General features: G+C 52.4%; 1 protein-coding gene across 1 annotated transcript; it reads left to right on the top strand.

Annotated features, from left to right (window-relative positions):
* Positions 1 to 4,666: 4,666 nt before the first annotated feature.
* LOC135873115 (enhancer of mRNA-decapping protein 4-like) lies at positions 4,667 to 14,276 on the top strand. Its single transcript, XM_065397598.1, is given in 3 exon segments — positions 4,667 to 4,774; positions 11,566 to 12,496; positions 12,499 to 14,276. Coding segments are annotated over 3 exon segments (2,817 nt in total).
* The last annotated feature ends 1,399 nt before the right edge of the window (positions 14,277 to 15,675 follow it).

Genomic DNA, 15,675 nt, shown 5'->3' with positions numbered 1-15,675 from the left:
GCCACAGCACTGCGAGCATGGATCCCGCTGCGACCATCGCTGCAGTTGTGGCCCTTGTCAACGCCTCGCAGGTTATCATCCACCTTTCCCAGAGGCAGATGCAGATAAACCAGGCGAGGAGGCTACGGCACCGCGGTGAGGGCCTGAACTCTGAGAGGGGCACAGACCTCTCACAAAGCACGGGACCCAGCTCCGAGGACATCATGGTGACAATGGGTCATGTGGATGTTGTGGAACGGCGATTCTGGGCACGGGAAACAAGCACGGACTGGTGGGACCGCATAGTGCTGCAGGTCTGGGACGAATCCCAGTGGCTGCGAAACTTTCGCATGCGGAAGGGGACTTTCATGGAACTTTGTGAGTTGCTGTCCCCTGCCCTGAAGCGCAATGACACCCGGATGCGAGCAGCCCTGACTGTCCAGAAGCGAGTGGCCATAGCCCTCTGGAAGCTTGCAACGCCGGACAGCTACCGGTCTGTCGCGAACCAGTTTGGCGTGGGCAAATCTACCGTGGGGGTTGTTGTGATGCAAGTAGCCAAGGCAATCGTCAAGGTACTGCTCTCAAAGGTAGTGACCCTGGGAAACGTGGAGGTCATCATAGATGGCTTCGCCACGATGGGATTCCCAAACTGCGGTGGGGCTATAGATGGAACTCACATCCCTATCCTGGGACCGGACCACCAGGCCAGCCAGTACATCAACCGAAAGGGCTACTTTTCAATGGTGCTGCAAGCACTGGTGGACCACAGGGGACGTTTTACCAACATCAACGTTGGATGGCCGGGCAAGGTTCATGACGCTCGCGTCTTCAGGAACTCTGGTCTGTTTAGACGGCTGCAGGAAGGTATTTACTTCCCGGACCACAAAATAACTCTTGGGGATGTGGAGATGCCTACAGTGATCCTTGGGGACCCAGCCTACCCGCTAATGCCCTGGCTCATGAAGCCCTACACTGGCGCCCTGGACACTGAAAAAGAACTGTTCAACTACCGGCTGAGCAAGTGCAGAATGGTGGTGGAGTGTGCTTTTGGCCGTCTCAAGGGGAGATGGAGAAGCTTACTCACTTGCTGTGATCTCAGCGAAACCAATATCCCCATTGTTATAGCTGCTTGCTGTGTGCTCCACAATCTGTGTGAGAGCAAGGGGGAGACCTTTATGGCGGGGTGGGAGGTTGAGGCAAATAGCCTGGCATCTGATTACGCCCAGCCAGACAGCCGGGCGATTAGAAGAGCCCAGCGGGACGCGCTGTGCATCCGGGAGGCTTTGAAAGCCAGGTTCCACAGTGAGCAGGGTAACCAGTGACTTTTAAGTTTCTGTACAGAGAAGCTGAACCTGCCCCCGTTTCTTTACCCAGTTAAGGATGACTATCCTCTCCAGTTACAGACCCCCTCCACCCCCTTCCAAAAAAATAAAATCAGTTTTATTTTGTTATTGAACACCATTGTCTTTAGTACTGTTTTCGCGGGAATCTTTGAAACCGGGGACGCAGACTGTGGTGGGGAGCGGGTGTAGTGTACTGATGCAAATGATCCTTCTAAACTCCAGGAATGACAGGATTCGCAGGGGCGGACTGGTTGTTTCAACGGAGCCTGCCAGCCCTCCTGAGCGGGACTGCGTGTATGTGGGGGCTATGTGACTTTATGGCAGGGGGAGGAGGGTTACAGATCCCCTGCTGCGTGGCTCTGTGATCCAGGACAAGGACCGCTGCATAAGATCTGTAACTGCCCTCCCCCGCCACAAAGTCACAGAGCAACCAACCCCCCCCCTGCCCCCCACAGAACATGAAAACCACCTCCCAGACTGACCAGGATAACTAGTCACTGCACTGTGTATGTGCCCTGCTGCTGGACCTGCCCCCGCCTCTGTACCCTGCTAAAGGTGACTGTCCTGTCCAATTACCAAGCCCCTTCCCCCCCTGCAGACAGACTCTCCCTCAAAAGAGCCAGACTGAAACAGTAATGAACAGAAACGTATTTTTTATTAACAACCAGACAGGAAACTGGGGGGTGAAAGTTGGACGGGGGCTTGGGTGAGGCGGGCAGGAAAGGACTTTTCAAATTTTGGGGAATGACAGCCTTCTGGTGCTTGAGCAGTCTGCAGGGGTGGAGTGAGAGTTTTCACGGACTCTGCTGCCCCTCCTTCTTTGGACTTTGGGCGAGGGGGGTATGGGACTTGGTGGCGGGGGAGGGCGGTTACTGATAGACTGCAGCGGGGCTCTGTCCTCCTGCCTCCGTTCCTGCAGAACATCAACAAGGCGCCGGAGCGTGTCCGTTTGCTCCCTCAGAAGTCCAAGCAGCGTTTGAGTCGCCTGCTGGTCTTCCTGCCGCCACCTCTCCTCACATTCCATGTGTGTCCGGTGCATTTGGGACAAATTCTCCCTCCACTGGTTCTGCTGTGCTGCCTGGGCTCGGGAGCAGCCCATTAGTTCTGAGAACATGTCCTCTCGCGTCTTCTTCTTCCTCCGCCTAATGTGCGCTAGCCTCTGGGAGCGTGATGCCAGGCTGGGTTGGGAGACAGTTGCAGATGTGGCTGTGGGAATGAGGAAAAGGCAGTGAATTCCTCCGAAAGATAAATATAGTTGTGAATCAAGAACATAGTCTTTCTCTGTGAACAAGACCATGAACCACACCTATCACATGCGCACTCAGGACAAGGTCGAATTTTCGAACCTCGCCTTCAGTGCCTGGGCTTTTGCACTGCCGATCTGGGAAACGGGGCAGGACACGGTACTCTCTGTAGCAGGCAAACATGGTAAGCCGTAGACTTGTGGCTGCTTAAAACTTTAGGAGTACCACTGGCCTCCTTTCACACTGAAAGCACTGCCAGTCTGTGCTGCCAGCAATCGGCCAAGCAGGAACTCTGGCCCTGTCCCACCCCCTCACGGATGTGCCAGGGAAAGATCCCTGTATGCTGCCCCTCTCCCGCCCCCACCGCGTGGCTGTAAACCAGCGGTCACAGTTCTGTAAAGGAACTTGTTGCAAGCAGTCCCAATACTAACAGTCCCCTACCTAATTCAAAGCAGGTCATCATGAGCGACATTACTCTCATGAGGATCCCGGACACCGAGATCCAACGGATGCTTCGAGAAAGCCTGCAGAGACCGGGGCCCTATGCTGCCATGCTATGCAAGGCACTGATACCAGAGTACCTGCTTGTCTCCTGGCGCGGGAACGTCTCGTACTTCGGAGGACCAAGTAAAGCCGCTCTCCCCAGGAACCTGATGAACAGGCTATCCCATTACCTGCAGGAGAGCTTTGTGGAGATGTCCGTGGAGGATTACTGCTCTATCCCCGGACATATAGACAGTATTCTAATATAGCTGCAGTAGCAGGGACTAAAGAGTGGAGCAGCTTGGGCAGCACAATCATGCACAACCGGACACTGTTTGATTTTTTTTAAATAGTTGTTACTGATTACTTAAGCGCCCAGGGGGAAGAAATCATGATTCACAGATTGTTCTTAGTCTTAATATTCAAGTTTTGTAAAAAATAAAGGTTTATATGTTTAAAGCACTTACCGCTTGATCCTTCCCCTGAATCTGTGTCCGGGTTAAATGCTGGGGACGGTTGGTAGGGGATCTCTGTAAGGGTGATGAAGAGCTCCTGGCTGTCGGGGAAATCAGCTTGGTAAGCGCTGTCGACTGCCTCGTCCTCCTCATCTCCTTCCTCATCTTCCCCGTCCGCTAACATGTCCGAGGAACCGGCCGTGGACAATATCCCATCCTCAGAGTCCACGGTCAGTGGTGGGGTAGTGGTGGCGGCCTCACCAAGGATGGAATGCAGTGCCTCGTAGAAACGGGATGTGTGGGGCTGGGATCCGGAGCGTCCGTTTGCCTGTTTGGTCTTCTGGTAGCCTTGTCTCAGCTCCTTGATTTTCACGCGGCACTGCGTTGCATCCCGGCTGTATCCTCTCTCTGCCATGGCTTTCGAGATCTTCTCATAGATCTTTGCGTTCCGTCTTTTGGAGCGCAGCTCGGAAAGCACGGACTCATCGCCCCACACTGCGATGAGATCCAAGACTTCCCGATCAGTCCATGCTGGGGCCCTCTTTCTATTCTGGGATTGCACGGCCATCTCTGCTGGAGAGCTCTGCATAGTGGCCAGTGCTGCTGAGCTCGCCACGCTGTCCAAACAGGAAATGAGATTCAAACTGCCCAGACAGGAAAAGGAATTCAAATTTTCCCGGGGCTTTTCCTGTGTGGCTGGTCAGAGCATCCGAGCTCGGACTGCTGTCCAGAGCGTCAACAGAGTGGTGCACTGTGGGATAGCTCCCGGAGCTATTACCGTCGATTTCCATCCACACCAAGCCTAATTCGATATGGCCATGTCGAATTTAGCGCTACTCCCCTCGTTGGGGAGGAGTACAGAAGTCGAATTTAAGAGCCCTCTATGTCGAACTAAATAGCCTCGTGGTGTGGACGGGTGCAGGGTTAATTCGATTTAACGGCGCTAAATTCGACATAAACGCCTAGTGTAGACCAGGCGATAGTCTCTAGCCAGAGCCTGGCTGAAAAGGGTGGGGGAATTTTTAAATCCTTGAGCCAGCACTGTCCAGCAAAGCTGCTTTCTAACCCTCCTTTTGTCCTCCCACTCGAAGGAGAAAATCTCCTGAGATTGGGGGTCGACCGGAATCGTGAAGAAAGCATCCTTTAAATCCAGGACCGAAAAATGGGTGTACTGCCCCCCTACAGAGGCCAACAGTGTATACGGGTTTGGAACAAGGGGGTGCAGAGTCTTAACCCGCTCATTAACCGCTCTCAGGTCCTGAACCAGCCGGTATGTGCCATTGGGCTTTCGTACAGGCAAGATAGGAGTGTTCCAAGCTGACTGGCATTCTCGAAGTACCCCGCACTTTAGGAACTGGTCTATAGATTCCTGCAGTCCCTCTCTGGCTTCCCTTTTGATTGGATACTGCTTGATTCGCACTGGACCTTTTCCTGGCAAGAGCTGAACAGTAACAGGGGTTTGATGGGGTGCCTTTCCTGGGATCCCTGATGCCCATACCAAAGGAAGAACCCACTTCTCCCACTGACTCCACTCTGGGGCTTGCATGGCTGAGAGCTCAATTGCAAGGGTCATTATCCAGGCATTCTCTGGAGGTAAGGTGAGGCTTATTTCATCTTGAGTGAAATGCAGGGTGGCACCTAAGCGACAAAGCAGATCCCGTCCTAATAGTGGCGTTGGACAATCGGGGAGGTAAACCAGTTTGTGAGATAGAGTTCTGTTTCCCAAAGCACATTCCGCTGGGGCATATACTGGGCACTTAGTTCCTTTCCCTGTGGCTCCCACCACAGTGAGGGAATCTGCCACAGGCAGCTGAAGGGGTTGGTTTACAGCAGTTCGTGCAGCTCCAGAGTCTATTAAAAAGTCTATGTCCAAATCTCCCACCCGCATATTTACTCGGGGTTCCGGGGGCAGGATAGTCCGTCTCCCCTGACACCCCTATTCTTGATCCTCCGCTGCCATCATAGGGGTACCTTCCCTTTCGGGACACTCATTTTTCCAATGTCCCTCCTTTCGGCATATGGCACACTGGTTGCGACCCAGACGCCTTTCCTGTAAGCCAGGGTGCCCACGTCCACGTCCTCTCATTCCCCGGCCCCTTCCACCTTCCTGAAATCTTCCCCTGCCACCAGCCTGTACTGCTGCAACCATCATTTTCACTTGCCTCTTTTCCTTTTCTCCCTCCCTAAGGCTGTAAGCCCTGTTTGCAGTTTCCAGAATCTGTGCCATTGTCATGCCCATCAAATCCTCCTTTTTCTGCAGTTTCCTTTTAATATCAGGGGCCGCACGGCTGGTAAAGATACCCTTTATAATTGCCTCAGTTGCCTGATCATCAGGATTGGCATTAGTAGTTTGCCTCATGTCTAAGCTGTGCCTCCTCCCGTGCCTTAGACACAACCTGATTACGCTCCACCTCAGACAGCAGGGTCCGCATAAGGACATTACAGTCATCCCAGTCAGGCTTATGGCTAGTCAGACACCCCTCAAAGACCGAGATAAACTTGCTTGGATTCGTAGAGAATTCCCCTGCCTGTGCCTTAAAGGCTGCTAGGTCCACTGGGTTAAAAGGCACATGGGTGTAAACCTGCATTGTAGTGGCTGGGCGATTTTCTGTTCCAGAACGGGCTATCCGAGTCTCAGTAATCAATGGATAGAATCCCACCGAGGGGGCAATCTCTGGGACCTGAGGCACCCTGTCTTTATATGGTGGGGGTGTTGGAGCCGAAGGGGACACCGACTCTGCCATCACAACCGGGGGAGGGTTCTGGGGACTAACAGTAGTTACTACCGAACCTGTCGGAGTCAAATTACACCTTTGCAAAAGATCTGACCTATCTCTTAACAACATAAACAACTGTACATACATATGTTCACTCCATTTACCCGTACGCTGACAAAACAAAAGCAATTGAAGGATCGTATTATAATTAAGTGATCCCTCCGGTGGCCACCTTTCCTGGTCCTCTAGCTGATATTGAGGCCAGTCTACTGTACAGAATCTTTTCAGTTTACTTTTAATCAACGGATCCGATCCAAACACTTTCCAGTTCACCAGAATGCATTCTAAGGGCATACACCTTGCCCTGCCTGCAGTACTCTGTCCCTGCCCCATACTCTAGGGAGACACTGGGCGTCCCCAGGTCAAAACAGGTAAAGTCCCCACTGGACTGTTCCTACCTTATCCAAGGGTCCGGTTCTGCACCGTCGCCCGCAGCTGCTTCTCCACTACTCGAGCGCGTTGCACCGTTGTACCCTCCGGGGTCGACCAAACCACGTCTCCGCCGAGGCCCCCGATGAAGTCACCGGTGCGCGCTGGGCGTCAGTCGTCGCCGCAATCCGTCGACCTCCGAGAGGGGTCCGGGCAAGGCTAAATTTCAGCCTCGAGCCCACCCAGGGACGCCAAGACTGTTGCCGGCACAGAGGCCCGAGGACAGCAACAGTGGGGTTCGTTGCCCAGTGTGCTTCGCGCCAATAAACATACCGGGGTGGAGAAACAATCAAAGTTTATTTGAGATCTCAAAGTGGTGCAAGGAGACAGGCAAGTCTCAGATCAAGCACACCAGCAAAAACAGTTTCTCTCTTCTTATACATTTTACAACTAAGCCCCCCCTCTCTCCCCCTCTCTACCACCCCCCCTCTATCTCTCCCTCTACTCCCCCTCCCCTCTCTACCGAAGGCATGTTTATACATTTAAGCAATTAAATCATTCTAGGGCTATAAATCTAGCTTGTTAGTAACTTCTCTCTAAACTGTTACCTGGTCTTGCTTACCCTGGGTTTATTACCTCTTCAGCCAGAAACATGCAAACCTCATCATTATCGCTTGGTACCTGGTATGAGGGGGGGGTTGTAATTGATAATTGGCTGTTTACACATTCCAATTTCTGTCCTTGGCTTTTGAGGTCAATTAGAGCTAAACATTGAGGAACTTTGGTTCACATAGGCCTAATGACGTCAACAGGATGCTTGTGATTGTCTAGCAAAGGCCTGGCCCACACATAGTTTTTGAACCGCTTTAGCTATATCTGTTTAGAAAGAGCAGTACAATCCCCACTGTGGATGCAGTTATACTGGTCTCAAGGTCTTCTATCAGTATAGTATAAATAGTCTCCTAAATTTAAGCATCTTCACATCAGCGTCGTGGCAACCGTCCATCTCAAGAAACAATGGTGTAAGCACCAAAGCAGCTCAGTTACTATGTGTCTTGCTCAGCATTGCAAGCAGCTAAAAAGTCCAATTCTCGAGTGACTATCCTTGCCACAGATAATGCAGGCGCAAAGCGCAGGGCCAGAGGAAGCCGGCCAGTATAACTGTGGCCACAGTTGTGCTTGTTCCCCTTTAACTATGTCATATTGGTTTTCTAAACGGATTAGCATGATTTGCATTGTGATGGTGCCCAGGCCCTCATTTACAAAAAGACAATCCCTGCCCCAAAGTTTAGCTTACAATCTACATAAAGAGTCATAGTTACAGGGGTACAAAAAACGGCATGTAGACCAGCCATTATGATTTCCCACCTTGTTTGCCAGATTCCTAGCTTCCCAATCCTCTGCAAATCAACCTTTGCACTATGCATTCAGTTGACTTCATGTCTAAGTGAAATTTCTCAAGTCTCTGAAGCCTGGCGAAGCAGCACAGCACAAAAATTGGAACCTGGACGTTTGGTTTGTTATTTTTTACCTGTTCAGACTTGTTTTTCAACATGGAGTTAGAATAAATTTAACAAAAAACAGTTGCTTAAAAAGAATCCCACCCTCTTCAGGGTGGGATTTGCAAAAGTGCTCAGTGTTGGCCTAGCTCTGTTCCTATTGAAGTTAATAGTAAAACTCCCATTGACTTCAGTGGGATCAGGGTTAGACCAATGCTGAAAACAGATGAAAGGATGATACAGAACGTGAATAAAAGTAAAATGATTCCCTGGATGTTTGTAAACCTTCTAACTTAGTCCCATGTTCCAGCCAAAGTACTGGCTGGACAGCAGTACTAAAATCCCCATGGAAAACCATCAGTACTGTGTGTTTACACTAGCAGGGGCCAGAGTGTGCAAAATGCACATGGCCCTCAGTAAGGACCCAGTGGGAGCTCAGGGAAGGATTGTACCTCAGAGGGCACAATCCCTCGCCCAGCTTCCCAGTGCATAGGAAGGAGCATGCATGCTGCACCATTGCTATAGATAATGCAGCCTCTGTTTCCCCCACTGTTGTCAGATGGTTCCGTAGGCCAGTGAGGGTGGGGAATAGTCACGGCATTGGCTCCTTTCTGTCTTTTTTAAGGGTGATTTGGGTCCCCATGGGATGCTAGGAGGGAGCAGTCCCTGCACTGCTCCAAGCGCTGACACTGTTAATGGCTTCATCTGATGCATCTGAAGAAGTGAGGTTTTTACCCACGAAAGCTTATGCCCAAATAAATCTGTTAGTCTTTAAGGTGCCACCAGACTCCTTGTTGTTTTTGTAGATACAGACTAACACGGCTACCCCCTGATACTTGTTAATGGCTGTGGCCCTTGCACAGGGATACAGTGGAGGAAAGATGTCTTGGGCTCACCTTTCCTTAGTACATGGGGCTAGGGCCACGGACAGTGTGCAATTAACTGCTGACTGTGCCCAGTCTCTTGCCCATATGCTAGCCCCTTGTAACAGGAGTGGATGCTGAGGAGAGCTAGGGTGTCTTGTATCATTTGAGAACATGGCAGTGCTGGTATCTATTCGAACACATTTTTCTATAAGTTTGTTATATCAAATTGGGGTTGGATGGGGGTAACAGGTCACAAATTGGCTCCTTCCATTGATCTTATTATTTGTATTACTGTAGCTGAGACCCCAGTCAGGGATCAAGGCCCCATGAAGCTTAGATGGTCTCTGTCCCAATGGCCTTACTACCTTATTCTTGTTTTTTCTTTGTAGAGGAGAAAAGAATAACCCACTTTCAATTATAAAGGTCTTCCCATCTTGAGGGTACATTTGGAACTGCCTCTTTGTGCAGTGAAGAAGGGATTTCATCATACACCCTCCTTGCTTCTTATTGGCTACCAGAAGTGTGCAGGTGCCATCTAGTGGGTGTCTGTGATATGCCTGGTAGGCACCAGCAAAGGAGTCATGATCACCAGAGAGCTCAACGTGAGCAGTTGTGGTCTGTGGTGTGTAGAGGGTAGATTATTTTTCACACGTTTCATTACAAAGAGTGAAAGTTTTGTTTTAGCTAATTTCAAGAAAATGAGAACCTTGTAGCTTTACACTGAACTTTCTGCAATTTGCGAATGGTAAAAATTGTTTGTATGCACGTCTCTCATGGGCCTACAGACTCCTTGGGTTGCATTCCACCACATCTATTCTGTTATTTATTTGTATTGCAGTCACATCTAGAGGCCCCATTGGACTAGGTACTGTACCAATGTAATACAAACAGACAGTCCTTTCTGTCTGGGTGCCTTGACACTCTGTCACTCCTTGGTGGGCTACTAGTAGTATGAGAATCAGGTTACACTGGCTTGTGGCCCACTTACATCTGCTCCTCCCCCACGTGCACTACAGATCCTATCGGTCTCTAGGCCTATGGAAATGTTCTGGGTTCAGTAAAGTTATTGTTTGACTTACAGAATGTGTGGGCTAACTAGCAGCCAGCCAGCTATCTAGCCTCAATAGCCCCATTTACACTGGTGCAAGTCTGTAAGGTTTACACTTCTAGTGATTCATACTATGTAGGGCTCAGCGTGCTTTGCATTTGCTTACTCTTCATGAAATTCAGGGAAAATTAAGCTAAATAATTGCATGCAGCCCTAATCCACTACAGATTGTGCCAGGTGCTGCATAATGAATAGGGCTTGTTTCTCATTTACACTAAGACCCCTTGGCACTGCTTTGAAAATGCAAAGCAGCCTTACAGTGATGTAAATGAGGCTCTGATCCGGAGTGGGGTTTCTGAGTACTATTATATGACAAATAAAAAATTGCAACAAATGCCAGGAAATGACCAACTTAAGGTTGCATGTGTCACACACTGACATTTTGTTCAGCTTTGGAGTTCAGGTCATAATTAATTAGCAAAACGTAGACTGGCTATAAAAGCAGAATCCCAGGAGAACTAGAACTGAAGCTGTTGTGCACTACATGATACATACAACGTTACACCTGCTATGGCCGTGCCACAACATTATAAGAGTAGGCCAGGATTAACGCTGGGCTATACTGTGACTGGTAGGAGAGTGCTGAGAACACCCACACCAGCTGGAGTCCCAGAGTCATTCTTGCTGTCTCAGCCAGAATTCCTTCAGGGTAACTGGGGAGAGCTCATCTGAACAATGTCAGTGACAACCTCTAACAGAGTGCAGTGCGTTCTGTACTACAGTACGCACTGCAGTTCTGTGAAAGGATGTCACCTCCCCTCCCCCACACTGTGTCAGCTCCATAGGGGAAAGAGGTGTGACCAGAGCTTTTGGAAAGTTTAATGATATCATCAGAGCTGTATTCTTCTGCTCCTTATGTTCAAAGACAGGAAAGGAGATTGTGGCTGGTCCATACACTTTGTGCTCTACCCGCCTCCTCTCACTCACTCTTGCACTTTACCTTTGACACGTATCGCGCTTCAGAGATATTTATATTTGATCATATAGGGACTGTAAGGGGCCAGTCCAACACTAAGAAAACATTCATTTCAAGGACATTTCTTACTGCAGAGAGAGTTTGCAAAAAATGGAAAATCACTGCAGTTTCGGTCATAACACACTGGTGGAAGGGTATAACTCAATTGGCCTCTCTAGAAATAACTTCTCATGCAATGACAGTTAAGGAATTTCCCAAGGCACTTAATCAGCTGTTTTGGAGATGTATGATCAATAATTGCAAAGCTGAATGAATAATTAGCTACTGAGGTTTTGGTCTTAGTGTTTATACTTGCCATTTCATTATAAATGAGATCCTGAGAGGCGGTAGCTAAGTCGACTGAAGAATTCTTCCATTGACCTAGTGCTGTCTACACCGGGGGTTAGGTTGGTATTGCTACATCTCTCAGCGGTAGGTATACTGATGGAAGTTCCTTATGTAGACCAGCCCTTTGTCTACAATACAGAATCTAAATTGGGAGCACTGGATCAGGGGCGGGTCCAGGCACCTGCAGGATGTGCAGATCCGATTCCAACCTCTTCATAGTCCAGATATGGCTGCACCGATCCCTCCCCACGGCTCCCATGAAGATTTCGCGTTTCCAGACCACCTGGCTGACCTGGGCGCAGAAGGGTTGGGATCGGAGAAGGGGTCCGTCCATGGCTCCCAACCAGACTTACGGCGCATTGCAGACCTGTCCGTGCCAGCGGATTTTCTTGCCCTCTCCAACGATGCCAAACCCAAGCTGATGAGCCCAGATGCGTTCATGACCCCAAGCACATCTCTTCAGCAGATTGCCATGTCGCCGGGAAGCAGCATCAGTTCCCTGACTGCAGTCACAGCCATGAGCAGCGCTTCCGTCGCTGACCCCGCTGTGCCCAGGCCATCTGAGGACCTGACTTTGAGCCCAAAGATGCAGTTGGACACCAGCCTGATGCTGAGCAGCAGTAGCAGCAGTCTCCAGACGAGTCCTAGGAACCATTCAGTCCTTATCCCTGGACTCCCTGACAAGCTGACCCCAAAGGCCCCAGTCCCGGTCACTCCAGCAAACCCCCCTCTGGCTCTGGAGCTGCAGGAAGTGGAGCCCCTTGTGGTAGCCCAGGCCTCACCCACCCGTGAGCGCTCCCCAGACGTCATTTCCTCGGCCTCCACGGCCATGTCCCAGGATATCCCAGAGATCGCCTCTGAGACGCTGCAGCACAGCTTTGCCGCAGCCCCGGCCGGGCTCCCTGCAGAGGTGCTGGAGCCCAACCACCATGCGGACAGCATGGCCTCGGCCGCCTCGGCCGCCTCGGCCTTGCACTTGCTGTCCCCAAGGAACCGGCACAGCTCCGAGCACAGCCAGCACTCCCTGGACATGGCCCCCGTGGAGGTGGACAGGCTGACCACACCCTCGTTACTGCTTTAACTCAGGAAAATGCATCTTCCAACAGTGTCATGAGCCAGCCGTGGCCAGCGGCCCCCGACATCACCAGGGAAACCAGGAACAGCATAGCAGACAGCCCAAGGGATGACATTGCAGAGAAGCACAAGAGCTCTTCCTATCACAGGCACAGCTACCACCTGCTGCAGCACGACAGCCAGGATGCCAGCGCAGAGCAAAGTGACCATGATGATGAAGTTGCAAGTTTGGCTTCTACATCAGGCGGGTTTGGTGCCAAAGCATCTGCACAGAGGCTGCCTGTGAAGGACTGGAAAGCCAAGGTGTCCCCTCGGGCTTCCCCCAAGCTCAAACGGAAGGGCAAGAAAGATGACGGGGATGTGACCCAGTCCCCAAGGTCATGTGATCACCAGGTGACCGCCGAGTGCCAGGATGAGCTGATGTCTCTGCTGCGGAGCCAACAGAGGGAGCTCACGGAGCTGAGACAGAACCAGATGGAACTAATGCAGAGACTCACTGACCACCTGGATGCTGTGCAGAGCTCCCTCATGGGTCACATGGAACGAGTGATTGATTCTCAGCAAGAACAAGAGCAGCGGAGGCTGGACCGAGCTCTGACAGAGGGGCAGCAGTGGAACGGGCAGCTCCAGGAGCACCTTTCCCAGCAGCTCTCGCCGTCCCTCTCCACTGCTGCGTGCAATCGCCTGGAGAGGACCATCCGCGAGGAGATGAAGAAGACGGTGCCCCAGTGCATTTCCAAGAGCCTGGACCCTGTCACTGGCCAGCTGAGCAATACGATTGCTGCCAAGCTCATGGCTGTCGAGGGGACATTGAAGGAAAACGTCACCAAGCTAGTGAAATCAAAGAACCTGAGAGATGCCATTGCGAGGGCAGCGGCGGATGCTCTGCAGGGTCCCATCCAGTCGGCGTACAGGGAGGTGTTCCAGAGCGTTGTATTGCCGGCGTTTGAGAAGAGCTGCCAGTCCATGTTCCAGCAAATCAACAACACCTTCAAGCAGGGGACGCAGGAATATATCCAGCAGCTCGAGACTCACATGAAGAACAAGAAGGCGCGAGAGCAGGAGGCCCGAGACTCCTTGCTGGGCCAGCTCCGGCAGCTTATCAGCACCTTCCAGAGCAGCACAGATCAGCTGGCCTCCACCATCACCACCAGCGTGCACACCGAAGTGCAGCATCAGCTGCACGTCATTGTGGGCAACATGCAGGACTCTATTCTGACCCAGGTGCAGAGGGTCATCAAGGGAGAGGTGAGCCTGGCCATGAAGGAGCAGCAAGCGGCCGTCACCTCGAGCATTGTGCAGGCCATGCGCTCTGCAGCAGGCACGCCCATCCCCTCTGCTCACCTGGACTTCCAGTCTCAGCAGACTCACGTCCTGCAGCTGCTGCAGCAGGGGCGCCCCAACCAGGCTTTCCAGCAGGCTCTCACGGCAGCTGATCTCAACCTGGTCCTATACGTCTGTGAGACGGTGGATCGTCAGCAGGTGTTTGGACAGCACCCATGTCCACTCTCCCAGCCTGTCCTCCTGTCTCTCATTCAGCAGCTCTCCTCGGATCTGGGCACCCGCACCGAACTGAAACTGAACTACCTGGAGGAGGCAGTGATGCACCTGGACCACAGCGACCCCATCACCCAAGACCACATGGGGTCGGTCATGAACCAGGTGCGGCAGAAGCTCTTCCAGTTCCTGCAGGCGGAGCCCCACAACACCCTGAGCAAGCTGGCCCGCCGCCTCATGATCATGCTTCAGGGCCTGGTCAACCCCAGCATGACCTAATGGCACCCGGCTGCCCTGTGGGTTGCTGCGCGGGAGCCCGCCCTGCAGAGCCAGTAGTTACTAACCCCGTGTGGCTTGTGTTAAGAGCTCTTGCCAGGTAAATGTGTGGTGTTGCTAAGGCTAACGCCAGCTGTGTATAGCCCCAAATAATCACTCCACGCTCACTTGGCTTCTTTTCTTAAACAGCCTCTTCTGGGAGCGCTGGGCCTCTCGGCACCCACCCCCGTCCGTCCCTGAGTCACCACCACCTGTCACACGGCAGCGAGGCTATTCCATTGCTTCCCCCTTGAGTTGGGCGTTTGCTCCCAGGAGTGGAGGAGAGGGGAGCGGGGATGGGGCTGTGAGCTGGGCACACATTCCTCACTCCCAGGAGGGGGCCCCAGGCTGAAGTCCAGGAGCCCACAGAATCCTTTCCAGCCAGATAGGGGGGAAATGGTTTCTGTTAGCCCCTTGGTTCCCACAGTGGCACTGGCCTAGCAGCAAGAAGTCTGGCTAGTCCCCCATGCAGGGCGAGTCAGGCACCAGCAGAGGGCAGTGTGTGCACATCTCCTGCATCGGTTCTGAAGGGCGAGCCAAGCGGGGCAGGTTGGTCAGGGAGCATCATGTTGTGAGCCCCTCCCGTGTGCTGGAGCATGTCCATGGATCAGACCTTTTCTTCAGTTCGGATTTTACACACGGTCTGGGGCGGCAAGCTGTGGGGGACGGCCTGCCGGTCGCCGTGAAGGCGGAAGTCAGGCAGCCTTCGGCGGCATGCCTGTGGGAGGTCCGCCGGTCCTGCGGCTTCGGCAGCAATTCGGCATGGGTACGCCGAAGGCGCGGGTCCGGCAAATCACCCGCAGGCATGCCGCCAAATCTGCGGTCCGGCGGACCTCTGGCAGGCATGCCACAGAAGGCTGCCTGACTGCCGTGCTTGGGGCGGCAAAAAAGATAGAGCCGCCCCTGCACTGGATCCTGGGTAGAAATGGGGGGGCACAAGGCCCCACCCCTCTCTGTGGCCACACCCCTGCTCCTCCTCTACCCCCTGAGGCCCCGGCCCCCAGGCCGGAAGCCAGAGCTGAGCAGTGGTAAGAGCCGCCCAGGGAGCCCAGGCTGCTGTGGGGAGCCCCAGATGCTCCACCTGCCCTGGGCGGGGGGGAAGGGTGCCCAAGTGCAGCCCCAAGCCCCTGTCCCCATCCCCCAGGGTGTAGAATTTGGCCTCCATGCCCTTCCCATTCTCCTTAGAAATGTTACTGTGATAGTATGATGTATCTTTTGATGTGTAAGGAGCGTCTTAGAAATAGGTTCATGTCTTCTGCTGGCTGGGATAGGGGTTGCCTGTACTGCTTGACAATGTTTTGTACTCTCTGCTGTGTTTATCCTTCGTAAGTGAACAGCTTAAACAGACCCCTTAAGTACTTGC

The sequence above is a fragment of the Emys orbicularis genome, chromosome 1 (genome assembly GCF_028017835.1).
Source record: "Emys orbicularis isolate rEmyOrb1 chromosome 1, rEmyOrb1.hap1, whole genome shotgun sequence".
NCBI classification, from domain to species: domain Eukaryota; kingdom Metazoa; phylum Chordata; order Testudines; family Emydidae; genus Emys; species Emys orbicularis.
This window is presented reverse-complemented; position numbering and strand designations above follow the sequence as displayed.